Source organism: Fundulus heteroclitus, unplaced genomic scaffold (genome assembly GCF_011125445.2).
Source record: "Fundulus heteroclitus isolate FHET01 unplaced genomic scaffold, MU-UCD_Fhet_4.1 scaffold_61, whole genome shotgun sequence".
NCBI classification, from domain to species: Eukaryota; Metazoa; Chordata; class Actinopteri; order Cyprinodontiformes; family Fundulidae; genus Fundulus; species Fundulus heteroclitus.
In genome coordinates, this window is record NW_023397044.1 from 1049831 (window position 1) to 1070742 (window position 20912).

The following is a 20912-nucleotide window of genomic DNA, read 5'->3' on the forward strand; positions in this document are numbered from 1 at the left end:
AGCCCTTATATTTTTCATCTCATCACCCCCTAGCAGCAGCTTGCGCGCACCACACGTTGGAAATCCCTGGTTTCATATATTAAGTAACCCAAACAGCTAATTGTGGCTCTTGAACTACAGGTTGCAGACCCCTGATGCTATGTCAATAAGGCTGGAGCTGAATGTGAAACAGCTTAATTTTAAAATTATTGTTAGAGTAAAACTGTAAGGGTAAAAAATACAATTGGTCCAAGTGACCAATCAGTTATGGTATCTTTGTCAGTATATATCATTGTAAGAAATGTATTTAATATTATGTATTTAGTACAGGGGCATAACAGGCCAGGACTAGTTCTACAGGGGCACTGGCCACTGTTGGCCCCTGCCTAGAACCGCCCCTGGGTAATTTTAAACTGAACCGGATCTATTTTGCTTTTCATCAATTGAGTTCCTGGCTGAACGATCCGTTCTGCTCCAGATTGGCGTGGAGTTGGCGAGGAAAGTGGCAAAAATAGAACAGCCTGGGAGGCTTCAAAATTGCGGCTCTATGGCGTTACATGGAACCCTGGGATGACGCTCTGTACAATAGGGTTGTTGTTGTTGTTAGTGACTTTTCAGACCCCTGCTCCACCGATATTTTTGTTTTCAAAAAATCTACTTCTCATGTTTTTTCTGTGTTATTGGTGACCTGAGGGAGACTTCTGTTGTCAGTCTCACAGACAGCTGTTGCTGCCTCATCCTGTCTGCAAACGCAGCATATGGAGCGTCATACACGCCTGCAGACAGAGCAAAGAATTTTGAATCTCCACTCCATCTGCACTTTGCAAAAATGTATCAAATGCAGAGCAGAGAGAAACACAGAAAGTTGCACTGGCCACTGGGACAGCAAAGTGCACTAAACAGATTTTTCCCCCATAGAGGAGCAGGCAAGACATAAACACTATTGTTGAACAGTGAAAAGGCCAGCAGGCTATCCTGCACAATAGTTTATTAAGGAGGTCAGTGTCACGGTGAGGAACCAAGGGTCAAAACTGACTCAGTTAAACAAAGTTTTTAAGGTATTGAAATTTTTCCCATATGGTTAACAAACAGCCAATGGAAAGGAAATCAAATGCTAAAATGTCCTTAAATTCAGATGTACTGTACCCTGCATAAACTCAAATTCTAAATTCTAAAAATATTATTGTATTTTGCTTTGTTTAACCAGATCAAATCCCATTGACCTTAAGAAATATTTGTTATGTGAATATAACCAATGCATTAAATAGTAAATAAGAAAATGGGGTTTGGATTAATTTTTTATTTATTTATTTTCTAACCAAAAAGCAGTGTCAATTCAGTTAGTTTCCCCACCTCTGGTATGGAGGTGGGGAAAAGCACTCAGAGCAGGAACCCTGGTAAGGGCACAAAATACACCTGCAGGTTGTAAGGTTATGCTGGTGGTGGCGTGTGTGTGTGTGTGTGTGTGTGTGTGTGTGTGTGTGTATATATATATATATATATATATATATATATATATATATATATATATATATATATATATATATATATATATATATATCTCAAATCTTCGTCCACTGTGATGGACTGGCCGCCTCTCACCCGTTAACCATGAAACCAGCCCTCCCTCCCCCCGCCCTGCGACCATGCACGGGTGAACGGGTATGGATGATGGATAGATGGTTGCATCTTTGCTCCATCAGATTGGGGCGCTTGATGGGGGAGCGCTAACCCGTACCAAGATGGCGATGGTATTGCCGCAACGTTCCGATCAACAGCAGTAGGCAAGTTGACATCGCCGGGTATATGCATGGGTGCTTCTGTTTTATTTACCGACAATATAGACAAAAACAAACAAACAAACGTCTCTCGGAGCCATGCGAGTGTCAGGTTGACGTTTCATTGACTTTTTTCTCTCTGTAAAAAAAATCCCCCTCCGCATGTGCTAGAATTGAGAGCTGCAGCGTTTCCAGTAACGAGCGAAAAGCCTCGTTATTCTAACAGCAGTGAGATTTAGCTTCAAAATGGGACTAAATCTGGCGTCATTGAAGGTAAGTGGATGTAGCAGACATATGATGTAACTACCCAATTTCCCGAGCATCCGGATCATCGTATGAAAATGAACCAGCCTTGTCGACGAATGAATACTAAAACATAGGGATTGTATTTGGGAAATAACGAGCCAGATTCATTCAGATGAGTTTGTGCTTAGTTTTTAATTGAGAAAGGTTCTACCAAGCGAAGATGGGGTTTGCTTGTCGATAAGCAGTGAAAGCATTAAAAACAATGTATATGCTTGGTCTGTTTAATATATTTGGAGAACTGCTTTTAGACCTCTGCTTTAGGAAACAACATGTTGCTAGGCAGGCCAACGTCAACATGAAAGCACACACACTGTGTCCGTGTGGGTGTGTGTGTCTGTATGTATGTGTATATATATATATGTATTGTGTGTCTGTCTGTTTGTGTGTGTATGCACATACTGAGAGAGAAGGACAGTTTTAAACTGGATCCAGGAAGGATTTTTTTTATTTTCTCTATCTATACACCTACAACAAATATTGGATGGCAATCTGATAAGGTTTCTGTTTTTCTTTATTCAAGGCATATAGAGTGAAGCCATGGAAAGCCGACATTGAAAAGACTGTCCAATTCAGAAGAATACTGAAGAATGAAATTGTGCATTTTTTCACATATTTGGATTCTATATTGCAGACAAGCAGAAGTATTGATCAACAGTGAAGTACCTAAGCAGCACTGGTTCATCACTGCAATAGAACTGTTCCGTCTGTGGCCGTGACATTGCATTAATTGATTGCATTGGACTAAGCACACAGGTGCTGTGACGCATCTCTTCAGTGCTGTTATAAATACAGATGCAATCGTCAGTTCTCTGAGGAAGAGACAATAATATTCTGCAAAGAAAACGTGGTAAATTTGAACTTTTTTTTTTTTTATTTAGTCCCGTGCTGTTGGACAACACAGCAGAAGACAGAAGAACTTGGTTTTGAGCTTCTCAACATGCCTCGCAATCAAGCTTTTTCTGAACCAGAGTACTCTGTAGAGTACTCTGCAGACTGCTCTGTGACATTGCCCTCTGATCCTGGGCAGGCTGTTGGGCGAACACATGAGGTTACAGTTCGAAATTCTGGATCCTGCCTCTGCCTGCCACGGTTTATGCGCCTCACATTTGCACCTGAGTCTTTGGAGAATCTCTACCAGACCTATTTCAGAAGACAGAGACATGAAACACTTTTGGTGCTTGTTGTGTTTGCTGCTCTTTTTGATAGTTACATTCTCATCATGTGTGCAGTGGTTTACACCACAGAGAAGCTTGCTTCCGTTTCTGTGGCATCTATGGGATTAGCAGGAGATATCATTCTCTACCTGCTATGCCGTTTTGGGCTGTTACCGGACCGAATCTCCAGGCGTATTGTGCCCTATTCTCTCTGGGTCCTTATTGCAGTGCAGATATTTTGTCACTTGGGTCTAAACTATGCTCGGTTCCACCAGGCCAGTGACACAGTGGGTTGGCAGGCCTTCTTCAGCTTTTCTTTTTTCCTCACTCTCCCTTTGAGACTGACACCTATTGTGCTTATTACTACTGTATCCTGTGGGGTCCACACGCTGGTTCTTGGAGTCACCATCGCTCAGCAACAGCAGGAGAACATCCAGGGGTCAACACTTGCCAGACAGGTAAAAATTGAAGGGGTGAATGGGATTATTTTAAACTGAACTGGTATAATAGATTTCATTAAAAGATGATCCTGTTTTCACAAAGATGAAGGATTAAACCGTAGATTTTTACTCAATTCATAATTCATTAACAATTTTAGACTTTCAAAACTATAAGGAAGGCAGGCACAACCAATAAATTTGGGGGCAATTACAGAGGCAGTTTAACTCAAATAGCTAAAGAACGTAACGTAAAATGTATTTCATGAAAACAGTAAATATGAAAGCTTTTCAACATGATAAATTGCATTATATTTTGTTAAAAAAACAAAATAGAAACATTCAGACAAGCCCAAAATAGTCGTAGCACTGGTACATTTTGTTTTAGAAAAAACTTAACTTGAACAATATGTTTCTTATCACTGAAAAATATCAAAACATGTCAAAACATGATACTACAATGTTCAGTAGGTTTCAGATAACAATGTTTTTATTTATTTAATTCATACCCATTGCAAATTGTGAGTCTGTGTGAAAATTCAGGGTTCTACCTCTTTAAACCCTTAAGCATTTGACATTTTTGTGCTTCTACTCTGTTTCTCATTCTCTCACTCTGTCCAAATACTCCTAAATTTAGGAAAGTGCTTGTGCAACATAGGGACATTATTTTCCACAGGACTGTCTGTAATTGGTAATTTTAAACAAGGTCAATATTTTTGTCTGTCTGTTCTGATGTACAGACCAACTTATCAATAGAATATTTTATCTCTTAGCTCATTAGTCAAGTGTAAAGGATTGCATGCACTTGCATTGCTAAGTCATCAGACAACTGAAGGAGGACTGGCCAAGCTCTACCAATATTGTAAAATGGCTGCTTTTCACACTCTGGGAAACCCACAGCAACTGAAAAAATAAAACACAACTCAGCATTAAATAAATCCTTAAAAAATAAATAGAAAACAACAAAAACAAAATGCACTTATTGGGGGCTCTTTGTGCTTAAGTCAGTATGCTCCGCAGGATAGGGTTCTGAGCTGGGTGTAAGCATGCATACATCTAATGTGCTTATATAGACCGGTAACAGAGAGATCAAGGGACCTAGTAGATGTAGAAAGTCTTTGTATATCGCTACTGTGCAGTGTTTCCTCTAGAAATTTTGTCTTGGAGTTGGGGTTGTGTTGTAGCGTGTTACAACATTACAACACTGTTGTAGACTACAGCAGAAAAGGACACATTTATCCTGTTGTATCCTGTGCCGCCTCTGGACACAAGGGATACAAATTGTGCCATGCTTTAAAGCAATAAGTGCTTTAATGCACGTCCCATGTCCCCCCAACAGACTCCACTGGCATCTGCATGGCCAGTAGTTGCTTGGTGCTCTCAATTCTGTGGTATCCTTTAGTGCACCCATCCTCAGAAACTGGGTGCGTTTACTAAACACACATATGTTTACCATAGCAGGCAAAAATATATTGTGACTTCATGCTCTCTCCTGCAGGGTGTGTGAGTTTACCTGTGGGTGAACTGCAGTGACTCTTAACTGTAAGTAGAGGAGTGACCACTTAATTTAGGAGACACACTAAAGCCTCCCACATACTCACATGTGCTCGGCACATTCTTTGAGCTGCACTGACTCCGTGCAGATATCTAAGATAAGAAATACCTTACTGCCCCACCATGGGGAAATTCGGGCGTAACAGTGGCAAAGACACAGACAGTTTATAGTAGGGAAAAAACAAGTTAATCTAATCTAAAGTTAGTTCTAAAGCACAGAGCTTTATCAGAAACACTAAAATTAACAGTTAAAAAATTAAATGCCAGAGTATATATTGCATAATTATTTATATTATGGCCTGCTTGGGTAAAAAAGATGAAATATTCAAGTTAAAAGTGGAAAAAACAGTAGTTTTTGGGCTTTTCCAAACATCACTGAAGCTATTGTCCTGCAACTGCACCTCCATTTTACCCTTCATAGTCTAGTGTACCTATTGCCTAATGGCTACATTTGTTGTGACTAATTCCTGCTTTTCTCACACTTTCTGCACATGGGATGGAGCAGGGCAACGGATAGTAGCATGTTTGATGAGCTAGTTGAGCACCTAGAGCCGTTTCTTCTCTAGCAGGTACCTGCTGCACATCTGTCAGTGCGACACAGAGAGAGAGCCTGTGACGCCACCAATCCTGGTCACTGCCTTGGAGCAGCTCAGTGTTCTAAGCTTGGTGTCACATACAAAACAATTCCATGTGAAGACTTCTTACTGCCAAGCAGTAATAGTGTGAGACTGCATATGCGGTCCTGTACACTGAGGTCTACACATATCTGTCTGCCCAAACGTGTGGTAGACTTTAAAAACAGAAATAGCTCAGGATGTGATTTTGTGCTAAAATGTCATTGAAATGCAACATATGTTAAGAGTACTTTATGAAATAATGTATGAATGTTTATACGTTGCCTAAGTTCAATAAAATTTTATTTATATAGTACCAATGCACAACACATGTCATCTCTCACTTTACTATGTCAAATTCAGTCATATCATACAGAAAGATTGTTCAAAAAGTTTCCTCTCTAAGGAAACCCAGCAGGTAGCATCAAGTCTCTCCAAGCAGCATTCACTCTTCCTGAAATAGCGTAGATCCACACTGAACAGTCGTCTGCATTGTCGATGGCTTTGCAGCAATCCCTCATACTAAGCATGGATTAAGCGACAGTGGAGAGGAAAACTCCCGTTTAACAGGGAGGAAAACCTCCCGCAGAACCAGGCTCAGTGTGAACGCTCATCTGCTTCGACCCACCGGGGGTTAGAGAAGACAGAGCAGAGACAAAAAGCAAAGAAGCACACATTGATCCAGTAATTCTTTCTATGTTATATGATCTCTCTTGTTGAATTTTATCAGAACTCTTGCCGCAGCATTTTGGATCAGCTGAAGGTTGTTAACTACATTTTGCGGACTTTATGATGGTAAAGAATTACAATTGTCCAGCCTTGAAGTAACAAATGCATGAACTGTTTTTTCAGCACCACTCTTGGACAGATTATTTATAATGTTGGCAATATTCTGGAGGTGAAAAAAAGGAAACCCTGGAAATCTGCTTAATATGGGATTCAAATGACATGTCTTGGTCAAAAATAACACCTTTACCTTTACTTTATTACTACAGGTCAATTTAATGCCATTCAGATTAAGTGATTGACTAAGAAGTTTTTTTTTTCAAGGACTCTGGTCAAAAAATAACAACTTCTGTCAGAAGTTAAAAGCAGAAACTTTCAAGTCATCCATGTTTTGGTGTCATAATGACGTGCCTGTGGTCGAAGTAATTGATTGGATTCGAGAATTGGCCCAAGGACTGAACCCTGTGGTACTCCACAAGTGCCCTGAAACTTTGAAGAAGTTGTATTATTAACATGAACAAACTGGAATCTGTCAGACAGATAAGATGTAAACCAGCCTAATGCTTTCCCCTTAATCCGTACAGTATGTTCAAGATTATATTGTGATCAACTGTATCAAATGCAGCACTGAGATCTAACAGGACAATTACTGACACAAGTCATTATCTGAGGCCATGAGAATATCATTAGTGACCTTCACCAGAGCTGTTTCAGTGCTATGATGAGCTCCAAACCCTGACTGAAACTCTTGAAATAGGTCATTACTTTGTAAATGTTCACATAGTTTATTAGCAACTACGTTCTCCAGAATTTTATATAATAAAAGATTAGATATAAGTCTGTAACTTATTAAGTCATCTTGATAAAGAGAAGGTTTCTTAAGTAAAGGTTTAATAACAGCTACTTTAAAAGCCTGTGGTACATATCAATTTTCTAAGGATAAATTAATTATGTCTAAAATGGGGGCATTAATCAAAGGGAATACTTCCTGAAATAATTTGTTTGGGACTGGATCTAACATACAAGTAGAAGGTTTAGATGAAGCTAAAATTGAATGAATCCATACTTCATACATCTAATTTTATAAAAAATAGATGGAATCAGAAGCACACTCCTTGAACGAGGTAAATGATCCAAGCTGTGTGGCAATCAGGTCATTATTTTTTAATACAACAGTTTCAGATAAAAACTATACTAGATTAAAAACTTTATTTACATGATATTTATATTCCACTTTGTAATCCAGAGTGGAATCATCGGCAGCTTTGGACAAGTCTTATACATTTGCAACATGAAAACAGAGCAGATCTTCTCTTTGTTGTCTTGGCTCTGACTGCATGCAGGACTTTGAGGATGAGGCAGCTGCCTAGTCCTGTTAGACAATGCTTAGGGAAGTAGGGAGGGACTCACGACAGCTCTTGCTGCTGTTGTGAGACAATAATGGTAGAACATGTTAAGACGGCCTCTAGTTCTTCTGTTGCGTTCACTACGGCCGCTTCACCCGGTTCGGCACCAAAGGAGAAAAACGGTTATCAGAGACAAAACACTTATCATATGCATATATTTATTTCAATTGGAATTACAAAGGGAGACACACACTTGCAAGCATTATCATAATGCTCACGTAATGTAACCCTGAGTCCACCCATCCATGCCGGTTCTAAGCTAGTGTCTGAAGAACCCCGCCCAGAGTCACATCTTTTGATTGACTAACTGCCCCCGACAGAGTGTCCGGGGAGGGGTAAGGGTAAGGTCCCCGCACACATTCAGTCACTATGGCGCCTATCTTCCCACAAGCAAAACAGATCCTCACTGCAGTGCCAACTCAGAAACTAACTTTTAATTCATTGACCAGGTGTTTTTAGAATTCTACCAGGGAAAACATTAAGAACAATAAAAAGGCTTTCAAACCGTAAACCATCTTGAAAGGACCCCCATAAAACCCCATGTGACTCCTACTCTGCCTAGCATCCCACAAAATGTTTGGGTGTATTTTATTGCTTTGAGTGAATCTGGAACCCTCCATCTTCTGTAAATTCCAAGCCCCACAGTTTAGTAATTACAACTTAGGTAACTTATTGCTTTCATAAAAATGCCTGATTAATACAACAACCGATTAGCTATTTCCATAACAACCAATTGCTGCTTTCGCGTGAAATCACTAATCACAGAGAAAAAAGATTTCTTTCTAGTCGCTCTGGTGAAAAATGTTGCTAGAGGGGTCTGAAAAGTCCACAAATATTGCAACAAAGGTGCTGAGTTGGCAACACTGGACTGTCTAGCTTTCCTTCACTACTGATATGACATAATGCAATATTAAAACACCTATGCATTTGAATGTTGCAATTCTGTGTTGGAATTGCAATTGTTGATGTATAATGATGTATTGTGTGCATTGAATGTAGTTAGTAAGCCTTTTTACATTTATAAAGAAAAGAGGCCTATCTCTAGGCCTGGCTGCAATAAAGATGTTGCAGATTATCATACAGAAGCCTTTGAGACAGCATGGACATGGTTTATGGCAAGTAGACCTAGGCAGGGACCCTTGTTTAAGCATACGAAGGTCACGCTTTATCAGGAACAATGAGAATATGGTAAGGGCTCATTCGGTGGCTCAAAACCTGTTAAGTAATAATATAATAATAATGATTTCTGGAAGGAAATAAAAAAACTGCATAGGTGCAAGTTGCCTCAATCTGGTACCACAGATGGAGTTTCAGGGTCAGATAGTATTGCTGAACTATGGCTATGCACATGTTGGCTGACAACAAAGCATGTGGTTCAGACAATATTTCGGCAGAAGTCCTTAAGCTTGCTTGTTCAACGATTGCGCCTCTAGCTATCTGCTTCACAGGGTTTATATGCCATGGTATGTTGCCACAGTCAATGCTGTCCGTTGTTGTGCTATTACACACCGTTTAAGTTGTTTAATGTTTAAGTAAACATTAAGTAAACCATTCTAAATAAACCCTTTAACTTTCCTGGCTTGACTCTGCCATGCCCATCTGTGCCTTCGTGTCAGTTTGGTTCACTTTGGGCATCCAGTTGGAAGAAGTTGAAGCAGGTTGCGTAATGGCTAGTTGGTGGCTAGCTCAAACGTGGCTGTTAGGACGTGGCTCTGGGTCCTTCAGGTGGGTCTCAGGCCTGTGAAACTCAGCGCTGCTGGGCTGAGCAAGTGGAAGTTGAGAACGCAGCTTCGGGTTTTATCGGGTCACTACTGCTGGATAGTGACTCGGCTCCCTGGCGTAGCTGCTCCTGTGGCGGTTGCAGCGGGCGACTTCAGATCAGCAGCCCCCCCCCCCCCCTCAGTTTGGCTTGGGCACACAAGATGAAACCGCTCTGCGCCGTCTTGAGTCAGCTTGGGAAAAATCCCATGGCTGCTTTCGGCATAGATGGATTTTTTTACACCGCCGTTTGGTTACAGAGAAGATAGACTGCAGACTTAGCTTCGATCCAGCCTGCGGTTCTCCAAACCAAGTCGGATCCTCCGCATTGCAGAGGAGGATGAGAGTTTCTCCCCTGTGGTGCTCCAACGTAGCAGTGGGAAATGAGTGCAATTGTCTGTGGGCAGCAATCCTTTATATAGTGAGACCCCCTGCAGTGAGGGGCAGTCCCTGTGTACTTTTAACAATCATGGTTTATCAAGGATAAACCATGTAAAGTGGGAAGCTTGGAAAACTACAAGCCACTTTACAGAGTAAAATTCAATTAAATCATACACATTGGTCAAAACGTTTCCTATCTTAGGAAACCTAGTAGATTCCATCGAGTCTTGACAAGCAGCATTCACTTCTCATGAAAGACCGTAGAGCCACAGTGGACAGTCATCTAAATCATCAATCGCTTTGCAGCAATCCCGCATACTGAGCATGCATGAATCAACAGTGGAGAGGAAAACCCCTCTTTACCAGGAAGGAATACCTCCAGCAAAACCAAGCTTGGTGTGGATGGCCATCTGCTTTGACTGACTGGGGGTTAGATGACAGAGCAGAGACACAAAAAGCACTGAAGCACACATTGATCCAGGAATCCTTTCTATGTTATATGCTAAGAGTGGATGATCTGCCTCCCCTGGATGACATCTTTAGACCAGGTGTACCTACTATGAAGAAAAAAATGACAGAGGAAAAAAAGTTAAAAGTTGAAATAACAAACAATGCAAATTGGAGAACAGTAGAAGAACTCAGCCTGCAGTTCTCCGAGCCCAGTCAGGTCCCCTGGATGAAGAGAATTCCCCCCTTTGTTGGTCCAGGAGCAACAGGACTGAGGACATTTGTCTGTGGGAGCCTGGTTTTATAGTAACGATGGCACCCTGCTGAGGGGGGCAGATCCTGGTGCCTGTAAGAGTCCTGTTTCATTTGTTTGTTGAACAATCTGTGGTTTCCTCCAGCAGTGAGTGACACTCAGCTTTAGAAGATGGTACATAATATAAATAAAGTAAGAACACACACAGGTAGATCATCATAATTTAGTCCGTGAATCCACCTGGATGGTCTCTGCTTCAGACATGTCAGGCTTTCTGTGGTGGTTTGACCATCATTTTTATTTTATTTTTTGTTTTTGTTTTGTGTGTTCTGGTCATTTGCGCATGACTAAACATGTCATCTTTAATATGGCTATAAAAAATCTTGCTGCATATATTTGTTTTTGAAGATTGGGGGTACGCCAACCTGGTCGCGACACAGAAGGGGCTGCGCGGCTAAAAAAGAACCACAGCTCTAGACAAAGAGGAGTGGCAATTTTAATCCACAAAAACGTTTGTTTTACAATATTAGACAAAATTATAGATCCTGAAGATAGATTAATAAAAGTAATAAAAATATCTATTCATAACCAAAAGTTAGATATTGTCAGTATATATATGGCCCAAATGTTGATTCAATTCAAATTTTATTTATATAGCGCCAAGTCATGAAACATGTCATCTCAAGGCATTTTCCAAAGTCAAATTTAATCAGATTATGCAGATTGGGTCAGATTATACAGATTGGGATGGCCCCTCATTCTTACACAAACTTTTCCATGCACTTTCAAAACACCTGGATTGCTCTCTATTGGGGGCAAACTCAACTTTGGTCTAAACGAGGAAATAGACAGGTTGAATACAACAGGGACTCAGCACAGTTGGCAATCATTAAATGTAGTCAAACAATACATGAGTGGATTTTGGTCTTTGCGGTGCATGGCAATCTCTTCATCCTAACAGTTAGGAATATACTTTCTTTTCAAATGTCCATCATTCTTACTCTCATTTGGACTATTTCTTAATCAGCAGCTTGCTGCTGTCCGACATTTCAGATGCTGTAATACATCCTATTACTGTCAGTGATCATACTCATGTTTCTTTAACCCCAATAAATAAAAAAGTAACCCCACAAAACAAAAGCTGGAGACTTAATACATAATTGCTTAAGGGTGAAGAATTTACCAAATATTTAAAAAATAATGGGCTTCATATATGGAACACAAGGAACTACCAAGAACATCAGCATCTATCCTCTAGGAGGCAGTGAAAGCAGTGATGATAGGTAAAATAATTTTATTCTCATTTCATAAAAAGAAGATAGAAAACAAAAAGATTCAGGCATTAGAGGAAAAATGTAAGTTACTAGAAACCTCCCAGGAAAAGCTGGGTAAAATCCATTTTACAGTTAAATTAGAATTAAACGAATATATTGAAAAATAAAGTTAGTTTTTAATTCAAAGATGTCGAATAGAAAACATTGAACATGGCAATAAGGCAGTATATTTGCAGTTACAGACTCAACTGGTAATACATTATATGATCCTGAAAGTATAAACAACACCTTCCGAGATGTCTACAAATTCTTATACTCCGCAGATAAACCTATCAGATAATTACATCAAGCAATTTCTGGATAAAATAACACTTCCTAAGTTATTCAATGCTGACAACAGTCGAAATTCAGGAAGCTCTAAAAACATGCCCAATAAAAAGGCTCCAGGACCAGATGGATTGCCAGCTGAGTTTTATAAAGAAATCTGGAATCTTTTGGCACCAACGTTCCACAGAATGTTGCAGGAAACTCAGGAAAATGGCAGTTTCCTGGCAAATATAAATTCTGCTACAATTAGTTTCCTGCTTAAGCCAAGCAAAGATCCTGTGTTTCCTACCAGCTGTCGTCCCATATCCCTCATTAATGTGCATATTAAAATAATCTGTAAAGTTCTTGCAAAACAATTGGATAAAGTCACTCCTCTTATAATACATCCTAATCAAACTGGTTTCATAAAAAGAAGCTAGTTATTAATAAAAGCATGCAGATTACTTAATTTAATAGATTATTCCTATAGTAAAAAAATGTAATTCAATATATTGTCTTTAGATGCAGAAAAAACATTTGATAGAGGTAAATGGAACATTTTATTTGCTACTCTACATAAATATGGTTTTGGAACTTTCTTTATAATTTCTAACTCTTATGCAGAAGTTAGACTGCAGACTTAGCTTCAATCCAGCCTGCAGTTCTCCGAGCCCAGTTAGGTCCTCTGGACGAAGAGAAATCCCCCCTTTGTCATTCGAGGCAGGAGCCACAGAACTGAGGTCTGTGGGAGCAAAGCTTTATAGCACTGATGGCACCCTGCTGAGGGGTCAGATCCATGTGAATGCAGCAGTGTGAAATTCTTTTGTTTACTAATCAGTCTAGGCTTGATGGCACAACATCTGTCTGAACTAGATGATTCAATATCTCTTCCTATTATTGTGCACAGACAATAATACTGACATTTATATCCATGCACTATGGTTATGTACACCTGTTCAAAGGTTCTCGGTCCAGATATGTAAGGACTTGTCAAAGTGCCTGAGTTGTAAAATGTCACCTTCCCCTCAGTTTGCTTGCTGGGTAACTTTGATGAAAGCACTTTGGGGAAAAAACATGTGCATAGCTTATGTATCGCAAAGAAAACTATCCTCATGAATTGGAAAAGCAAAAAAAAAATCTCAGTATCAATCAGTATAGAGATCTTTTGTTGGATGATATAAGTCTTGAGACAGCATCTGTAACCACATCAGATCAATCTCTCAGGTATCCACTTGATCGGCTCCATCACTTAGTGGGGTTGGGGGAATGTGGGTGTGTTCTTTAGGGCATGCAGGCTGATTCAGGGGGAGCCTGGGTCTTGGGGCTCTGAGGGGGTGCCTGGAGTGGGGTGTCCAGCCCTGGGTCCAGCCCTGGCATCTTTGGCCACCACCTGGGCGGGGTTTGAGGGGGCCTCAAGGCAGCCTCCGGTAGCTGCTTGCGATGCTCTTGGGGGGTTCTGCGCTGGCGGACATCGGTTACGGCCCAGGTAGCTGTGCTGCCGCTGGGTGGGTCTAGGGTGGGTCCAGGGCTCTGGGTCCCTGGGGTGTGTTGTCCTTAGGTGGGTGTCCTGGTGGGGCCTCAGGGGCTTGGGTGCTGTGGAGTATGTCGCTTGGGGTTTGGGCCGGTGTATGCCCGGGTATCTGGCCCTACTGGGACCTCTGGTGTGCTGGGGGTCCATGGGGCCTGTTGAGCTGGGGGGGGGGGGGGGGGGGGTGGACATTAACATCTCATGGCAGATGCTCTCCTCTTCAGGGGGTGCATTCTGCTAGCCGCGAATGGGAGGGAGGGGGAGTGGGGGAGAACCCAGCCTGAGTGTCTATTGTTGTATGTGGGTTGGGAGTTGTTTGAATGTTACTGTTGGGGTGGGATTAAATTGTTTTTCCTCGGTGGGTGGGGGGATGTTTGGAGGGCTCCGTGCCCGGCTCCTTATCTCGGTCCCACTTCTTGCTGTCTCTCAGTACTAGTTCTATCCGGGGAACCGGGGTCTGCATGGTTTGGGCGGGCTGGCTAACCAGTTGTTTTTTTTCTCCCCCCCGGGACGGTCCGGAGGTAGGCTGAGTGGCTTGGTGGGTGGTGGTGTTGGTCTTGGTTTGCTAGTGCTTCTGCTGTCTTCTGGAGTATGGAGGTAGTGGCTAGGGTATGGAGGGAGTGGTAGCAGTTAAGAATTTGTGGGGGGGGCTCTGGTTGATTGGCCCGTTCAATTCATCTTGGCCCCATCTCCGGGTGGGTGGGTCTGGGGCCGGTATGGGGGGTCAGGACCGAAGAATGAACCGGGTAGGTTGGATTGTGGTGCTGCCCCCCCTTCCATCTTGATTTTAGTGCCGCCTCCTGGACCTGGGAATATACGATGTGTGTGGTAAGTGCGAGTGTGTGTACTACGTCCCCTTTTTTTGCATGTGGGGGCACTAGGGTGAGAACGAGTGAATGTGACTGTGTATGTAGTTTTCTGTTCATTTATTTGTCAGATTGGGTTTGTACTGCCCCCTTCCAGGACATCTCAGGTATCCACTAAGTGTGGAGCCTATTCCCCTGTCCTGCTCCAATCTGCTGGCTGGCGCCTTGGCCCGTTGGTGCATTGGTGGTCCTCGTTGTCCGGGGCTGGGTGCTCGGGTGGGCCAGCTCGATCCTGGCTGCTTTTACGCAGGACCTGGCCCTCCGTCGCTTGGTCAGGGCCCCCTCCGGGGAATGGGGTGCCCCTGGGGCCTCAGGTCCTTGGGGCCCATGGCTGGATCCGCTCCGGCGTGGCTGGCTGCCAGCGGTGTCCACTGGCTCGTCCCCGTGGCTCCTGGGGGTTTCAGCACTGTGTTGTTGTTTTTTTGGGGGGGGATCCTTGGGGCCATTTCTCCTTCTCCCTTGGGTGGGGGAGGCAGATTTCCTGTGTTGGCCCCTCTTGGGCACCTTTACTCTGAAGGTCCCTTTGGGCATCTGGGGTGCTCTGGCGGTAAATTCTTAGGCTCTTCACAACAACTATTAAACATTTTTTATGGATAAACCTTACATACACAAGTGCACTGTCACAAACACGTACAGGTGCTTGGATCCAGGTACTTACAGATTCACTTCTATACAGAAAATCCCTATTATTACCTTCAGCTGTCACTTTATACATGTATTGTTTAATACTGTATATTCTTCTGTGATGGTATCAAGATGTTACTTGATTGTATCTGTAATACTTTATCGGCTGGCTGTGCTGTTATTTTTGCATCTCTCTTTGCAGGTGAACAAGTAGACTGAGGATGTGTTTTTCTTTCCCTTTTCTCTCCTCTTTGTCTTTCACCTTTTCTCCTTTTTTCGATTCTACCTTCCTGTTTCAGTGTCCATTTAACATGAAATATTCCCTGCATAGATTATAATAAAGCTTCTTGCATGTATACATAAAGTGGAGCACTATGGCGAAAGGGGTTAGGCTCCGCTTGTGAAAGTAAAATCTGTTGGGCTCTTTGGCACTAACATAACAATTCATATTGCCACATTGCCAGACAGGACACAAAAAAGGATTGGAGAACATTTCCCAAAAAGTTATCCTGCGCACTGTGCAATTCTCGTTTGCATAAACATATTCCCCTCAATAACAAAAAGTTAAAAAGAATCATTAAAAGCCAATATTATTAACTATGGTCATAATGGATGCATGTAAAATTATGCCATCAGATTCTAAGATTTTATAGATCATCCGATCTATTATCTCAATTATCTTGAGAATGCTAAGATAATTGAAACATCTTTAAATTTTCCAACCTCTTCTGCCTACTCTTTGGATTTTAATTTAAATATACTGATCATTTTGAGAATGACTGACAACTTTTTGTCAGCGCTACTCCTATTCTATAACATATTTTAGACATCTTTACCCTTGTAATACCATACAATAGTTTTTACACCTATTTTTATTTTATGCTGAGTTCTACCTTTTGACTCTCATTTTTCTTTGTTTTTCAAGCTGCTGGCCAACATTATGATCTATATGTGCGCCATCCTTGTGGGTGTCACCTCGTACTACATGGCTGACCGGAAGCATCGAAAGGCTTTTCTGGAGGCAAGACAGTCACTGGAGGTTAAACTTAACCTGGAGGAGCAAAGCCAGCAACAGGTCAGAAGGCCTATAGCCCATATTTTATGGTAGTAAGTGGGACACAAAAAGGACATTTTCACTTTGGGGATGATATATATTGAGACATATAAAGAACTAAATGCTGTAAAGAATTAACCATATCCAGTTGCAGTTCTCCCAGGTTCTTTCACTGTAAAAGTAGACTTCTTTAGTTATAAAATGACTCTTGAAACAAAAAAACACACTTTAACACATTTAAACAAGCCAAAGGAAGGGCAAAGTTTCAGTACTGGATTCTCATACATAAAACAATGCAGGACTGTCAGGATTTGTCCTGATGAACCCAAACTCACCACACACAGAGCTTAGTTTTGAGAGAGTTTATTGAAGAATGGATGGATTGTGAAGGTGGTGAACCAGAGTCTATACCATGGTGGTGAAGATGGATGAGGAACGCTGGAGGACTGGAGGATGCTGGAGAGCCGCGGGTGCAGCGCAGAGAATCCACAGCTCAGCAGAGAGTTCTGGAACACGGATGGCTGCAGAAAGACCAGGAATGCAGCAGAGGAACAGTCCACAGAACGTTCGGGCTGCAGTGAATCCAGCAATGCAGCAGAGAGGGTTCTTGGAGGAGCAGGAGTTTAAGTACTGAGGTAACTGAGGACCAGCAGCAGAGACGGAGTTCTTGGAACGCAGAGAGCTGCAGCAGGACCAGGAATGCAGCAGGGGGAACCGTTGGAGGTGCAGGCAGACGCAGGGAACTCTGACCACCTGACATGGGAGAATTTCAGGAGCCAGACTAAAGGAAGTTGACGCTCAGCTGGACGTGGGAAGATCTCCGGTTGAGGTACAAAAGAAGACTGAAGATGGACCGGCAGTGAGGAGCTGACTGAGGAGGCTTTTATGGAGAAGCTGGCAGGTGGAAATAGTCCGGGCTGATTGAAAGCTGAAAAGTGAGGATGATTAGTAGAGTGGAGACAGAGCTGGGTGGAAGATGGAAGGTTTTGGAAAGGTTCAGGGTGCAGCAGACAGGACAGGTAAAGTAAGGAAATTGAGAGCCACGATCATCAATAATGTAAGAATTATGTAGAACCAAGTGTGTACACTTCTGTAAGGAGTGTGCCGTATGACATTGTTCCTTGCATGGCATTGGTGGACAATAGCTCATCATATTCTGGAAGTGACTGGCTGATTCCGTCTCCATAATAAGTCCATTTTGTCCAATCTAAGTATGTCAGAGTCCATAGTGTCCGTGAGTTATCTGTTGTCTCCCCATTAACTGCTTTCTGCAGCTATAACCTCATAATCCTTAACAGACCCCCTGTTGATGTGTCTAAAAGGCACATCATAACAAAACAGTTCAGATATATGGGTTGGAAAAGATCAATGGAAACATTTACCGATAATCAGGAGGAATAACATACAATTCAAATTTTGTCACTCAAGACCACAGTTTTAGCATTTATCTTTAATTTAGGGTTCAACTAATTAAGTAAAGGATATTTTAGGTTCATTTTAGGCACATTGTTTTAATTTTACATTAGAGTAGGTAGGCTAAGCCCGTTTACTAACAAGGCCAAATTGTTTTCCAGTCATCTCAGAAACTGAACCTGGTACATACACACACACATATATACACATTATATATATATATATATATATATATATATATATATATATATATATATATATATATATATATATATATATATATATATATATATATATATTGTCAGGGTTTGTTTATCGATGAACTCAGGACGCACACACGGGACTAGAAGTTTGAGTTTTTATTGAAGGAAGTATGCTGGGTGGTGAGTGATGAAGACCAGAGGTTCAGGACTGCAGAAGGTCAGGGATTTAGGTGATGGCAGGAGCTGACGGCCCGGAGAGAGGGAGTCTACACTCACTAAGTGCTGCTCGGCTAGCAGGCCTCATAGCAACACCAGGACTCTGAGCAGAACTTCTTCTAGGTGGCTAGTCAGGTTAGCAGTTATCAGGAGACACCAGGACACAGAGCAGAGCTTCACCAGAGCAGCTTGATAGGTTAGCAGTTCTCAGGAGATACCAGGACACAGAGCAGAGCTTCACCAGAGCAGCTTGACAGGTTAGCAGTTCTCAGGAGACACCAGGACACAGAGCAGAGCTTCACCAGAGCAGCTTGACAGGTTAGCAGTTCTCAGAAGACACCAGGACACAGAGCAGAGCTTCTCCAGAGCAGCTTGTCAAGTTAGCAATTCACAGAAGACACCTGGACAAAGAGCAGAGCTTCTCCAGGAGCGAACAGCAGAATACAAAGACTTACAGAGGGACTGGCATGAAGTGGTGGATAGCAGAAGACGGCCCAGTGCTGAACTGAAGGCAGAGGGAGGTTTAAATAGAGCACTTAACAGGTGGAACAAGGGTCTGGCTAATTGACTGGTAAATTGTTAACAGGTGTGACTGACTACTGAGGGGGTGAAGGGAAGATGACAGAAAATAACTGATGACAATGAAAACTAACAATAAATAAAGTCAAACCAAACCAAAATGAGATGAAAAAATGAAAATAACAGAAAAATGAAGTCAAACCAGAACTCAACCATGACATATATATATATATATTTAGATCTATAAAGATCCTGTGTTTCTTACCGTATCGTCCCATATTCATTAACATTGATATTAAAATAAGCGCTTGCAAAAGGATTACATAAAATCACTCCTCTCATAATACACCTTGATCAAACTGGCTTCATAAAAGGAAGGCAGTCATCCAGAAATATACGCAGATTACTTAATAGTAAATTTTTCCTATAGTAAAACTTTTAATCCAATTTATTGTCTATAGATGGAGAAAAATTATTTAATAGAGTTAACTGGAAAGGTGGTGTGCTACTCTACATAACTTTGGTTTTGGAACTTTTGTTTATAAATTGGTCAAAAACTTTGTACAGTTTCCCAACACCATGTGTCAGGACAAATAACCAAACATTTTCCAGCTTATGGCGCGAGGTAAGGAGGCCCACTTTCCCCTTCACTGTTTGCTATTTTTATTGAACCACTAGATGCAACAATTAAACAGACTAATGATATTAAAGGTATACAATGCATGGAAATAGAGCATAAAATCAGTCTTTATGCAGATGATGTATTACTGTATCCCAGCACTTAAATCTCTCTCTCTCTCTCTCTCTCTCTCTCTCTCTCTCTCTCTCTCTCTCTCTCTCTCTCTCTCTTTCTCTCTTTCTCTCTCTCTCTCTCTCTCTCTCTCTCTCTCTCTCTCTCTGAAGTAATAAGATAACTAGAATATTTTTCAAAAGTCTCAGATTACTCTATAAATTGGTCAAAATCTACAGTACTGTCAATTAACTGCTGTTTACAGAACCCTCTAGATACAACTACAGTCAGGGAGTATTAAACTAAGGGGTGCCCCTGGGGCCTCCACTTAAACTACATCCATCTTTTAAAGAAGATAGAAGATAATCTTACCTAGATGGACATCTACACCAATTTCACTTATGGGAAGGGTTGCTTCAGTTAAAATAATGGTTTTACCTAGAATTAATTACTTATTCTTAACGATCCTCCATAAACTATAGTTTGACTGGTTCTAATCTCTGGGCTCCTCCATCTCTAAATTTATATATAATATATTCATGCACATGGGTTATTCAGTTCAATTCAAATCAATTCAATTAAATTTACATAGCACCAATTCACAATACGTCATCTCAAGGCACTTTACAAAGTAAAATTCAATCAAATCGTACAGAATGATGAAAACGTTTCCTATCTATGAAAAGCCAGCAGAATGCATTGAATCTTGACAAGCAGCAGTCCAGAAAAAACGTAGAGCCAAGGTGGAGAGTCGCCTGCATTGTCAATGGCTTTGCAGCAATCTCTTATACTGAGCATGCATTAAGTGACAGTGGAGAGGAAAAGTCCACTTTAACAGGAAAGAAAACCTCCAGCAGAACCAGGTTCAGTGTGAATGGTCATATACTTCAGCTGACAAACCTCTCCTGATGTCTCTGGTTGTGGTGACGGGACGTCTGGTTGCAATGAATTACTCCAAGGTAAAACTGGTTGTCTCAGGAGTGAGCAGCCGGCTATCTCAAAACGGGGCTGTGAGGAGGCGGCTCCCACTCCTTCATATGGGCCTCAGGCCTTAGGAAGCTCAACGCTGCAGGGGCTGCAGCAGGTGTGGCTCGCTCCCGGATCAACCTTTCTCCTTAAAGGTATACTATGCAACCGGGGTTGATTTTCCAGCGAAGCGCCCCCCAGAGGGCGAAAGTAAAAGTGCACTTTCGTAAAGATGCTCAGCTGTTCTGGTTTCTCCGTGAAGCCAGGCGCGGTTGTTTTGAGCTTAGCAGACAGGCGAACGCAACGAAAAGTGGAAAAAACGGCAGTACAAACAATGACTAACACAGTGAAGGTATGAACATCAAGCTTCTCTTGGCGAGGCGGCAGCCGTCGCCGCCTCGCCAAGCCGCGGTCGTGGCT

The 20912-nt window shown here is 41.8% G+C and overlaps 1 protein-coding gene across 10 annotated transcripts in view; it reads left to right on the forward strand.

Moving 5' to 3' along the window:
- The first annotated feature begins 1562 nt into the window (after positions 1 to 1562).
- The window catches only part of adcy3a (adenylate cyclase 3a), a 232927-nt gene continuing 213577 nt past the window's right edge, over positions 1563 to 20912 (forward strand). For 7 of the 10 annotated variants that reach the window (XM_036133327.1, XM_036133331.1, XM_036133330.1 and 4 more), the window contains exons 1-3: positions 1563 to 2030; positions 2584 to 3675; positions 16317 to 16466. In XM_036133327.1, coding sequence (XP_035989220.1) covers positions 3001 to 3675; positions 16317 to 16466 — 825 coding nt within the window. In that variant the 5' untranslated portion in view covers positions 1563 to 2030; positions 2584 to 3000. The remainder of the gene's footprint in view (positions 2031 to 2583; positions 3676 to 16316; positions 16467 to 20912) is intronic. The other 3 variants (XM_036133334.1, XM_036133336.1, XM_036133329.1) reach the window with 3 other exon arrangements.